Here is a 12,793-nt window from a genome sequence, read left to right as displayed (position 1 = left end):
CCTCCCAGCTGATGTATCAGGCTCCCTTTTCGTGGACGATTTTACCATCTATTGCAGCGCGCAGTGTACACGTGTCCTGGAGCGCTGTCTTCAGCGTTCTCTTGACCGTCTTTACTCCTGGAGTGTCGCCAATGGCTTCCGTTTTTCTGCCGAGAAGACGGTCTGTATTAACTTCTGGCGCTACAAAGAGTTTCTCCCACCGTCCTTACGACTCGGTCCCGTTGCTCTCCCAATCGTGGAGACAATCAAATTTTTAGGCCTTACCTTTGACAGGAAACTTAGCTGGTCTCCACATGTCATATTTGGCCGCCCGTTGTACCCGTTCTTTAAATGTCCTCCGTGTTCTCAGTGGTATGTCGTGGGGAGCGGATCGAACCGTCCTACTTCGTCTATATCGGTCGATCGTCCGCTCCAAGCTGGATTATGGGAGCTTCGTATACTCCTCTGCACGGCCATCCATCTTACGCCGCCTCAACTCCATACAACATCGGGGTTTACGACTTGCGATCGGAGCATTTTATACCAGTCCTGTCAAGAGTCTTCATGCTGACGCTGGCGAATTGCCACTCACCTACCGGCGCGATATACTGCTTTGTCGGTATGCCTGTCGGCTACTGTCAATGCCCGACCATCCGTCTTATCGTTCCTTTTTTGACGACTCTCTTGACCTTCAATACGGGTTGTATGTCTCTGCCTTGCTACTTCCTGGAGTTCGCTTTCGTCGCCTCCTTCAACACCTTAATTTTTCACTCCCTGCAACCTTTCGAGTGGGCGAGAGCCGCACGCCACCTTGGCTCCAGGCTCAGGTCCGCGTTCACCTCGACCTCAGCTCGCTCCCAAAAGAGGTCACCCCCGGTTCGGTCTACCACTCCCGTTTTTTGGAACTTCGTTCGAAGTTCATCGACATGACTTTCATTTATACAGATGGCTCTAAGACCAATGACGGGGTCGGGTGTTCCTTTATTGTTGGGGCACAAAGTTTCCAATACCGGCTCCATGGCCATTGTTCGGTCTTCACAGCTGAGCTCTTTGCCCTCTACCAGGCTGTTCTTTACATCTGCCGCCACCGACATTCTGCTTATGTCATCTGCTCAGATTCCCTGAGCGCCATCCAGAGCCTCAGTGATCCGTACCCGGTTCACCCTTTCGTACACCGGATCCAACGCTCTCTTCAGCAGCTGGTGGACGTCGGTACGCCGGTTAGCTTTATGTGGGTTCCTGGCCATGTCGGTATCCCTGGGAACGAAGCTGCAGATGCCGCGGCCAAGGCTGCGGTCCTCCAGCCTCGGACAGCTTCTTGTTGTGTCCCTTCGTCCGATTTTAGCCGGGTCATTTGTCGGCGCGTTGTGTCGCTGTGGCATGCCGATTGGGCTGCACTTACCGACAACAAGCTTCGGGCCTTAAAACCTCTTCCCGTGGCTTGGACGTCCTCCTCACGCCCTTCTCGGCGGGAGGAGGTCGTTTTAGCAAGGTTACGAATTGGACACTGCCGGTTCAGCCATCGCCATCTGCTGACGGCAGCGCCGGCGCCGTTCTGCCCATGTGGGCACTTGCTGACGGTTAGACACATTTTAATGTCCTGTCCAGATCTTAACACACTGCGCCTCGATCTTAACCTGCCTAATACTTTAGATGCCATTTTAGCGGATGACCCACGAGCAGCTGCTCGTGTTCTTTGTTTTATCAATTTGACAAACCTCGCTAAGGACATTTGATGATGTTTTTTAGTCCTAAGCCTGTCAGTCTGTCTTTTATTGTGTTTTCCCTTTTAGTTGTTGTTGTCAACTGGGGCCTCGCGGTGCATTCTTAGAGTAGTCAGGGCGCTAATGACCACTGAAGTTGTGCGCCCGAAAACCACAAAAAAAAAAAAAAAAAAAAAAAAAAAAATCGCCGTTTACTCCCCATGTATGCCAAGTAGTTGATGCTCATCTCCCTGGGGCATCAGGACTGCCGGCAATGGCCATCCTGCCAGGTGGCCCTTGCTGTGGCTGGGTGGCGCCCATAGGGAGGGCCCTTGGTCGGAGTAGGTGGTTTCAGGGTGGATGACACGCAATGAAGCGTGGCATATCATCTCCTGCTGGTGGCCAGCCAGCAACAGTCCCTAAGCGTTCAAGGGCTCATTTTAAGGGTAACGTTTATGACCCCAAATCGTTCCCATCCCTAGCCACACCATGGGAGGAACGAAAGGCAATGAATGACAGTGACACGTATTCGCCCCAGTATCTCGTCTGTACCAGAGCTGATGGGGTATCCTTCATATCCGTGAAGCCTCAGTTCTTTGTAGAGCATTTAGAGGACAGGTCTTGGAAGGTGGAGGGCTTGTCCAAAATGCGCTCTGGTTCAGTTTTGATAAAAACGGCATCCTCCGCCCAGTCACGCAGGTTACCTGCTTGTGACAAGTAGAGGGATGTTAACGTTACCATCACACCACATAAGAGTTTAAATATGGTCCAGGGTGTTATTTTCTACAGGGATCTACTTTTGAAGTCTGATGACGAGCTGTGCGCCAACTTGGAGCGTAGAGGTGTTCGTTTTGTCCGGTGCGTTCATCGGGGTCCGAGGGACAATCAGGTTGCTACCGGTGCCTTCATCTTGGCCTTCGAGGGTGATACATTATCGGAGTAGGTCAAGGTGATGGTCTACTGTTGTGACGTCAAGCCCTATATCCCTCCCCCGATGCGGTGCTTTAAGTGCTGGAAGTTCGGCCATATGTCTTTCCGCTGCACTTCCAGCCTCACATGTCGAGATTGCGGACGCCCATCTCATCCCGATACTCCATGTACTCCGCCTCCCATCTGTGTCAACTGTGGAGAGCCTCATTCACCTTGCTCGCCAGACTGCAGGATCTTACAGAAAGAACGCAAAATCATGTAATACAAGACCCTGGACCGAGTGACTTACACTGAGGCTAAGCGGAAATTTGAACAGCTACATCCCGTGCACATGATGGCATCTTTGCCTCAACTGTCACTCCTGCTCCAACTCCTTTAGCTGCAACACACAGTCAGCTCTCAGTCAGGAGACCTCACCTGCCCCCTTCACGATGGGGGCCACTTCTCTCGCTGTTGCTCCCACACCATCTACCTTGGGAGCAGCACCCACTAAACCACCGGGGACACCAGTCCCCACTTCTAAGTCGGAGAAGCGTAAGTCTTCTTCGGCTTCTCTCGCTCGGAAGGTATCCCTTGGGTCACTGCCTTCCCAGGTTCCTACCAGCGGCACAGCAGACACCAAGCAGTGGCTGAAGAAGCCACAGGTCGCTGGTCGTCGAGCTTCGCGATCATCTTCGGCCCTGAAGACTGACTCCAATAAGCCCTCTCAACAATGACAACCAAAGGAACAGCGAGAGAAAACGACATTGAAGACCCGTAAGACCAAGGCACCTGCGGTGGCACCTACTCCACCGCTACCTACAAGCTCTGCGTCTGAGGATGTGGTGGAGATTCTTGCGTCCGCTAAGGACCTCGATGTCGCCGGTCCCTCAGACGCAATGGATAGCACTAGCACGGGTGCTCCATCGGAGGCAGCAGGTGACCCAGAGGCGTAATCTGCCTTCCCAGTCCCGTCACGCCTTTCTCGGCCATGGACAACACCATCCTCCAGTGGAACTGCAGCGGTTTCTTCCACCATCTAGCTGAGCTCCGTCAACTTATCAGCCTTCACCCTTTCTTCTGCATTGCTCTTCAGGAAACGGTTTCCAGCAATGCGAACCCCCGCCCTCCGTGGCTATCGGGGTTATTATAAGAACCGAGCAGCTTATGAAAGGGTGTCTGGTGGCGTCTGCATGTATGTCCTTAACTCTCTTAACATCAAGTCTCCCCCCCAGGGGGTCCACAACTCTTGGCAGCAATTTCATCAACAAAAAATCTTTCCAGATATGTGCCATTACTTTATTTTATCTTTGAGGTTATTTTCTAACTCCACTACATGCTTCTCTCTTCATTTACCTTTGTCAAAATAAAAAAATTAACAACCTTAAATTTTCTCTTAGTATAAACTGTGAGTGCAATTCAGTACATGTGTTATTTTCAATGATACCTAGTCTTGCAGATACACTGCTAATGGCAATATTCAGAGAGAGAGAGAGAGAGAGAGAGAGAGAGAGAGAGAGAGAGAGAGAGAGAGAGAGAGAGAGAGAGAGAAACATTATCAGTTTAATAAAGTAGGATGTTCAAGTAGACAATCACAAAGTTATTAATTTCAACACGTTTATAGATTAACTTGTTTTAATCAACACAGCACGCTTTAAAAGTTACAAGACAATATAAAAGTGCAAATATATCATCGAAAATTAGTTCAGGTACGTTAGGAGCCTTGTCAATGACTCCCACGCTTTCTTTCTTTCATCGTTCTACACTTCAACTTCCCAGTTGATTTGCTTTAATGACTCTAACCCCAACGAGCCCAAGTGTTCAGCACCTGTTCTTTACAAGCTAGTCTGTAGTTGCGCAGGATCCTTCCTTAAAGATCAAAGCAGATGGCAGGACATCATCGAAGGCAGGCCAAGTGTCCATCTCATTCTAAATTATCCCTTGAGTTGTGGACGTGGGCGTCTGGTCCTGCTCTTTCCCTGGTGTAACCTGCTTCAGTGTCGATAAAATCGGAGGCCACTCACACATGTCCTGGTCTTCAGTCATCAGTTCACATTTACGGATGTCCTGGTCTTCAGTCATTGGATCTCATTCACACACGTCCTGGTCTTCAGTCATTGGATCTCATTCACACACGTCCTGGTCTTCAGTCATTGGATCTCATTCACACACGTCCTGGTCTTCAGTCATTGGATCTCATTCACACACGTCCTGGTCCCCCCCCTGCAGGTCCGGGGATTAGAATAGGCCTGCGGTATTCCTGCCTGTCGTAAGAGGCGACTAAAAGGCGTCCATCCCCCTCATGGGGGTAGTTAGCGCCTGCGTCCGGAGACGGACGGTTCCACGACCTATCATCGTGGTCTTTTTGGTTTTTCACTTCTCGTTTCTTCCTTCCTTTTGTTGGTTCCTTTCTTTGCTCTTCCCCACCTCACTGTCTTCCTTACTCTTTCCCTTGACTTCTCCTTGCCTTCTCATTGCCTTCTTCTCCTTGCCTTCTCATTGCCTTCTTCTCCTTGCCTTCTCATTGCCTTCTTCTCCTTGCCTTCTCATTGCCTTCTTCTCCTTGCCTTCTCATTGCCTTCTTCTCCTTGCCTTCTCATTGCCTTCTTCTCCTTGCCTTCTCATTGCCTTCTTCTCCTTGCCTTCTCATTGCCTTCTTCTCCTTGCCTTCTCTGGTCTCCGCCTCGGCGTTTGAGACAGTCCGTCCTCTTTCTCCCTCTCTTCTTTTTCCTCTTCTTCCTTCCTCCCTGTGCGTGCCTGAAGGCCGACCCACGCGTTCGCACGCGTAGCCGGTGACGGGGTAACGCGTCAGTCCCCGCCCTGGGTAGACATGTAAGGCACACACGTACCCCCTGGTAAAGGCCAGGCCCAGGGAGGGGTGATTGCCTGAGCTGATACCTTCTGACCATGCCGATTCGTCCCTCCATTTGTTTCTCGGGAGGTGTGACATGAGGTGTAAACATTCACCTAAGGCGGGAGTGCCTTCTGAGAGGGTCCCCACAAGGAAGGAGCGCGCCATCGGAGACGCTGGCAATCATGGGGGATTCCTCCGCAATGGATTCTACTCCATCTCTTTCGAGTTCGACCAAAAAACGGAAACGTGACCAGCCAACAGTGACAAAAGTACTACCGCCTGCCCCACAGTTCCTCGTAGTTTCTCGATCTGAGGACGGAAAGGATTTTTCCTCTATCAACCCTTTCGTTATCCAGAAGGGCGTAGATGCCATCGCCGGATCTGTCAAATCTTGTACCAGGTTGCGTAACGGCACCTTATTACTAGAAACTGAGAGTGCCTATCAGGCACAAAAACTGCTTCGGGCCACCCTCCTGTACACGTTCCCTGTCCGGGTGGAGGCCCACCGAACTTTGAATTCGTCTCGTGGTGCAGTCTATACTAGCTCCCTCGACGGATTGACTGACGAGGAGCTTCAATCTTTCCTCGCTGAGCAGGGCGTGACGGCTGTCCATAGGGTCATGAAAAAGGTCAACAATGACCTTGTACCGACCCGGACACTTTTCTTGACCTTCGATAGTGTTAAGCTGCCATCGCGCATCAATGCGGGCTACGAGGTTATTTCTGTTCGCCCCTATGTCCCGACACCTACGCGCTGCTACCAGTGTCAGCGTTTCAATCACACTCGACAGTCTTGTTCCAATGCGGCTAAATGTGTCACTTGTGGCAGGGATGCCCATGAGGGTGACTGTCCACCTCCGTCTCCTCGTTGTGTGAACTGTCAGGGTGACCATGCCGCATCCTCCCGCGACTGTCCTGTCTATAAGGAAGAACGCTGTATCCAAGAAATTCGGGTCAAAGAGAAAGTGTCCACCTCGGCTGCTCGCAAGCTATTGGCTAGTAGGAAGCCCACGCTGCTCCCAGCGGGGAAATACAGTACTGTCCTCGCCTCTCCTCGGACTACCCGGGAGGTAGCAACCCAGACATGCGATCTGACCTTCAGCACCACGGTCGTCCGTTAGGCCAGTGCTAAGATCGCGCGGTCGACGTCTCCTCTTCCTCCCATCCCGTGCAGACTTCCTCTGTACATCGACCTCCCCGCCTTCGACCGGTACTTCCACTACACGTCCTTCCAAAAAGGCGCATAGGAAGCACAGTTCTCCTTCTCCGCCACGGCGCATTTCTTCTCCTGCGCCACCCAGCGGTTGCCGCCCCAGGCCGTCATCCGTTTCGCCTGGCCGCACCGCTGGTAGCCGTACATCTGGCCGTTCACTGGCGGAGGAAGCTCCCCCTCCCGGCCATCCTCCCGAGATGGCCGATGACCCTATAGACCCAATGGACGATGACTGTCCGCCTACTGATAGCGGCGGCAGTGCTCGCTCGAAGCCAGGCCCTAAGCGGCCTTCGAGGTGACCCCTTCTTTAATCTTCCTTTCCTTCTTACGATGGCACTTATTCACTGGAATATTCGCAGCCTTCGCTCCAACCGAGAGGACTTGAAGTTGCTGCTCCGCTTGCACCGTCCGCTCGTCGTAGCCCTCCAGGAAACGAAGCTACGCCCATGCGATCAAATTGCCTTGGCACACTACACCTCCGTGCGTTTTGACCTATCCCCTGTGGTAGGTATCCCAGCTCATGGAGGGGTTATGTTGCTGGTCCGGGATGATATTTACTATGATCCCATCACGTTGCACACCGGCCTGCAGGCAGTTGCCATCCGCATTACTCTCCCCACTTTTACGTTTTCCTTTTGTACCATTTACACTCCATCGTCATCTGCCGTTACCAGGGCAGACGTGATGCAACTTATTGCTCAGCTACCTGCACCATTTTTGTTAACTGGAGACTTCAATGCCCACCATCCCCTTTGGGGCTCTCCAGCATCCTGCCCGAGGGGCTCCTTGTTAGCAGACCTTTTCAACCAGCTCGATCTTGTCTGCCTCAATACTGGCGCCCCTACTTTTCTTTCGGACACATCTCACACCTATTCCCATTTAGACCTCTCTATATGTACTCCCCAACTTGCACGCCGGTTTGAGTGGTATGCACTTTCTGATACATATTAGAGCGACCACTTCCCGTGTGTTATCCATCTCCTGCAGCATGCCCCCTCTCCGTGCTTCTCTAATTGGACCATCTCCAAGGCAGACTGGGGGCTCTTCTCTTCCAGGGCGACCTTTCAGGATCAAACCTTTACAAGCTGCGATCGTCAGGTCGCACACCTCACGGAAGTCATTCTCGCTGCTGCTGAATATTCCATCCCTCACCCTCCTTCTCCACGTCGCGTACCGGTCCCCTGGTGGACCGCAGCATGTAGAGACGCTTTACGTGCTCGTCGACGTGCTTTACGCACATTTAAACGCCACCCTACAGTGGCGAATTGTATTAATTATAAACGATTACGTGCTCAGTGTCGTCGTATTATTAGAGAAAGCAAGAAAGCCAGCTGGGCTGCTTTCACAAGCACCTTCAACAGTTTTACTCCTTCTGTTGTCTGGGGTAGCCTGCGCCGGCTATCTGGCACTAAGGTCCACTCCCCAGTTTCTGGCTTGAAGGTCGCGAATGACGTCCTTGTGGCCCCTGAGGCTATCTCCAATGCCTTCGGCCGCTTTTTCGCAGAGGTTTCGAGCTCCGCTCATTACCACCTTGCCTTCCTCCCCCGCAAACAGGCAGAGGAGGCTAGGCCACCTAACTTCCGCTCCTCGAATTGTGAAAGTTATAATGCCCCATTCACCATGCGGGAACTCGAAAACGCACTTGGCCGATCACGGTCCTCTGCTCCAGGGCCAGATTCTATTCATATTCAGATGCTGAAGAACCTTTCTCCTGCGGGTAAAGGTTTTCTTCTTCGTACATACAATCGCATCTGGATTGAGGGACATGTTCCCGCATACTGGCGCGAGTCTATTGTTGTCCCGATTCCTAAGCCGGGGAAGGACAAGCACTTGCCTTCCAGTTATCGACCTATCTCGCTTACCAGCTGTCTGTAAAGTGATGGAGCGAATGGTTAACTCTCGATTGGTTTGGCTGCTCGAGTCTCGACGCCTACTTACCAATGTACAATGTGGATTTCGTAGGCGCCGCTCTGCTGTTGACCATCTGGTTACCTTGTCGACCTTCATTATGAATAACTTCTTGCGGAAGCGCCCGACAGCGGCTGTGTTCTTTGATTTGGAGAAGGCTTACGACACCTGTTGGAAGGCGGGCATTCTCCGCACCATGCATACATGGGGCCTTCGCGGTCGCCTCCCTCTTTTTATTCGTTCCTTTTTAATGGATCGACAGTTCAGGGTACGTGTGGGTTCTGTCCTGTCCGACACCTTTCGCCAGGAGAATGGGGTGCCACAGGGCTCAGTTTTGAGCGTCGCTCTCTTCGCCGTCGCGATCAATCCAATAATGGATTGCCTCCCAGCTGATGTATCAGGCTCCCTTTTCGTGGACGATTTTACCATCTATTGCAGCGCGCAGTGTACACGTGTCCTGGAGCGCTGTCTTCAGCGTTCTCTTGACCGTCTTTACTCCTGGAGTGTCGCCAATGGCTTCCGTTTTTCTGCCGAGAAGACGGTCTGTATTAACTTCTGGCGCTACAAAGAGTTTCTCCCACCGTCCTTACGACTCGGTCCCGTTGCTCTCCCAATCGTGGAGACAACCAAATTTTTAGGCCTTACATTTGACAGGAAACTTAGCTGGTCTCCACATGTCACATTTGGCCGCTCGTTGTACCCGTTCTTTAAATGTCCTCCGTGTTCTCAGTGGTATGTCGTGGGGAGCGGATCGAACCGTCCTACTTCGTCTATATCGGTCGATCGTCCGCTCCAAGCTGGATTATGGGAGCTTCGTATACTCCTCTGCACGGCCATCCATCTTACGCCGCCTCAACTCCATACAACATCGGGGTTTACGACTTGCGATCGGAGCATTTTATACCAGTCCCGTAGAGGGTCTTCATGCTGACGCTGGCGAATTGCCACTCACCTACCGGCGCGATATACTGCTTTGTCGGTATGCCTGTCGGCTACTGTCAATGCCCGACCATCCGTCTTATCGTTCCTTTTTTGACGACTCTCTTGACCGTCAATACGGGTTGTATGTCTCTGCCCTGCTACCCCCTGGAGTTCGCTTTCGTCGCCTCCTTCAACACCTTAATTTTTCACTCCCTGCAACCTTTCGAGTGGGCGAGAGCCGCACACCCCCTTGGCTCCAGGCTCAGGTCCGCGTTCACCTTGACCTCAGCTCGCTCCCAAAAGAGGTCACCCCCGGTTCGGTCTACCACTCCCGTTTTTTGGAACTTCGTTCGAAGTTCATCGACATGACTTTCATTTATACAGATGGCTCTAAGACCAATGACGGGGTCGGGTGTTCCTTTATTGTTGGGGCACAAAGTTTCCAATACCGGCTCCATGGCCATTGTTCGGTCTTCACAGCTGAGCTCTTTGCCCTCTACCAGGCTGTTCTTTACATCTGCCGCCACCGACATTCTGCTTATGTCATCTGCTCAGATTCCCTGAGCGCCATCCAGAGCCTCAGTGATCCGTACCAGGTTCACCCTTTCGTACACCGGATCCAACGCTCTCTTCAGCAGCTGGTGGACGTCGGTTCTCCAGTTAGCTTTATGTGGGTTCCTGGCCATGTCGGTATCCCTGGGAACGAAGCTGCAGATGCCGCGGCCAAGGCTGCGGTCCTCCAGCCTCGGACAGCTTCTTGTTGTGTCCCTTCGTCCGATTTTAGCAGGGTCATTTGTCGGCGCATCTTATCTCTGTGGCATGCCGATTGGGCTGCACTTACAGACAACATGCTTCGGGCCTTAAAACCTCTTCCCGTGGCTTGGACGTCCTCCTTACGCCCTTCTCGGCGGGAGGAGGTCGTTTTAGCCCGGTTAAGAATTGGACACTGCAGGTTCAGCCATCGCCATCTGCTGACGGCTGCGCCGGCGCCGTTCTGCCCATGTGGGCACTTGCTGACAGTTACACATTTTAATGTCCTGTCCAGATCTTATCACACTGCGCCTCGATCTTAACCTGCCAAATACTTTCGATGCCATTTTAGCGGATGACCCACGAGCAGCTGCTCGTGTTCTTCGTTTTATCAATTTGGCAAACCTCGCTAAGGACATTTGATGCTGTTTTTTAATCCTAAGCCTGTCAGTCTGTCTTTTATCGTGTTTTCCCTTTTAGTTGTTGTGGTCAACTTGTGCCTCGCGGTGCATTCTTAGAGTAGTCAGGGCGCTAATGACCATTGAAGTTGTGCGCCCTAAAACCACAAAAAAAAAGTCCTGGTCTTCAGTCATTGGATCTCACTCACACACGTCCTGGTCTTCAGTCATTGGATCTCACTCACCCCCCCCCCCCCCCCCCCCCCGCCCTGCGGGTTCGGGGATCAGAATAGGCCCGCGGTATTCCTGCCTGTCGTAAGAGGCGACTAAAAGGAGTCTGAAATGTTTCGGCGTTATGTGATGGTCCCCTCTCGGGTTTGACCTCCATCTTTCTAAATTATTCCGAAGAGCGAGCCAATTGGGGAAGGGCGCCTTACATGGTGCACTGTATCCGTCGTGCAATTAGACCTTTAGCCGGATTGCTCGTCGTTGCAATGGTGTCCCGCTCGTTTTCGATCTCTTGGGCGAGAATGCGTCCCTGGGTGCGATTACCACGCTGCCCTCTGCAGTGTTTCTTTTAACAGCGACGACGACCTTGGACATTTTTGCACCTAAGATACAGCACGGTAGCCAGTCCGTTGTGGTGCGGCCGCCATGTACCCTCTTGGTTGTAGCCCCCTGACAACACAGGGATCGCTCTACTGATGCCTGCGCCGTTAACTCCACACGTGTGCGAAGGAGTAGATGCCTATCCTCCTGGGGTATCGGGACTCCCGCAACGGCCATCCTGCCAGGTGGCCTTTGCTGTGGCTGGGTGGCGCCCGTGGGGAGGGCCCTTGGTCGGAGTAGGTGGCATCAGGGCGGATGACCCGCAATGAAGCGTGGTACATCATCTCTCGCTGGCGGCCAGCCGCCAGCAGTCTCTAAGCGTTCTCGGGCTCAATTTAATGCTCAGAAGTACGATCCGAAAACGTTCCCCTCCCTGGCCACGCCGGGGGAAGAGCGTCAGTCTCCAGATGGAGGTACGTTATTCACCCCGATTGTTAGTTTGTACGAGAGCTGATTGGGAGCCTTTCCTCTCCACCAATCTGATGAGGAGCTCAGGGCCAACCTGTAGCGCCGAGGCGTGCATTTCGTCCGGCGAGTCCAGCGCGGCCCCAAAGACCGTCGCATCGACACCGGGGCCTTTATGCTCGCCTTCGAGGGGGACGTTCTCCCGGAGAAGGTAAAGGTGATGTGCTACCGGTGTGACGTGCGACTTTACGTCCCGCCTCCTATGCGCTGTTTTAGGTGTTTGCGCTTTGGGCACATGTCGTCACGGTGTTAGGCTGAGCCCCTTTGTGGCGATTGTGGACGTCCTCTTCGTGAGGAACATACATGCACCCCACCACCTCGGTGCGTTAATTGTCCTGGCGTCCACTCGCCTAGATCCTCAGACTGCCCCGCATATCAGAAGAAGAAGATACAAGAAATCAAAACTTTGGATCGGCTCTCTTATTCTGAGGCCCGGAAGAAGTACGACCGCCTCCATCCCGGGCCATTGACCACCTCGTTTGCCTCAGTTGTGTCCACTCCTTCCGCGGTATCCTCACCCCTATCCTGTCCCCCTCCGCCTCCTCCGCCCATCAGGGGGCTCTGCCTCCGCCTCCCAAATCCCTCCCTTCCAAATCCTCCCCCCCCGTGGCCCCCACCCTCTCTGCCCCAGGGGCCACCCTTCCTCCTCTTCCTCCCCCCACGCCACTTGAGAAGCGATCCTCTTCTCAGGCGTCCATCGGGGAAACGTTCCGGACCCCAGCTTCCGAGGTCCGGCGTTCCAAAACGGACCCCGCGCGTGAGGACCTTCTTCGGGTCCAGCTCACCATCCCTGTGCCTCCTCGGCCTTCAAAGAAGGCCTCCAAGAAGAAGTCTCTATCCCCCTCTCGTCTGACGCTCCGTGAGTCGCTGCTCCCGGTCGCCCTCAGTTTCGCCGGGTCGCTCTGCTGCCAGGCGCTCCGCCGGCCTTTCGTCGGCAAACGATGTGGCCCGTCCTACACAACCAGGGTCAGCGGCCGCCGCTGATGACGAGTCGATGGAACCGGATCCGCCTCCCGTCGGTTGTAGCGTAGATCCCTCTCAACCTGGCCCTCCGCGGCCGTCGAGGTGACCAGCTCTTCCCCCG

The 12,793-nt window shown here is 53.2% G+C and overlaps 1 protein-coding gene across 1 annotated transcript in view; it reads left to right on the top strand.

Moving 5' to 3' along the window:
• The first annotated feature begins 1,907 nt into the window (after nucleotides 1-1,907).
• The window catches only part of LOC124789982 (balbiani ring protein 2-like), a 169,682-nt gene continuing 158,796 nt past the window's right edge, over nucleotides 1,908-12,793 (top strand). The window contains exon 1 of the mRNA XM_047257559.1: nucleotides 1,908-1,914. Coding sequence (XP_047113515.1) covers nucleotides 1,908-1,914 — 7 coding nt within the window. The remainder of the gene's footprint in view (nucleotides 1,915-12,793) is intronic.

This window comes from Schistocerca piceifrons, chromosome 1 (assembly GCF_021461385.2).
Source record: "Schistocerca piceifrons isolate TAMUIC-IGC-003096 chromosome 1, iqSchPice1.1, whole genome shotgun sequence".
Taxonomy (NCBI): domain Eukaryota; kingdom Metazoa; phylum Arthropoda; class Insecta; order Orthoptera; family Acrididae; genus Schistocerca; species Schistocerca piceifrons.
The sequence above is the reverse complement of the archived record's forward strand: the minus strand, read 5'-3'. Positions and strand labels throughout refer to the sequence as shown.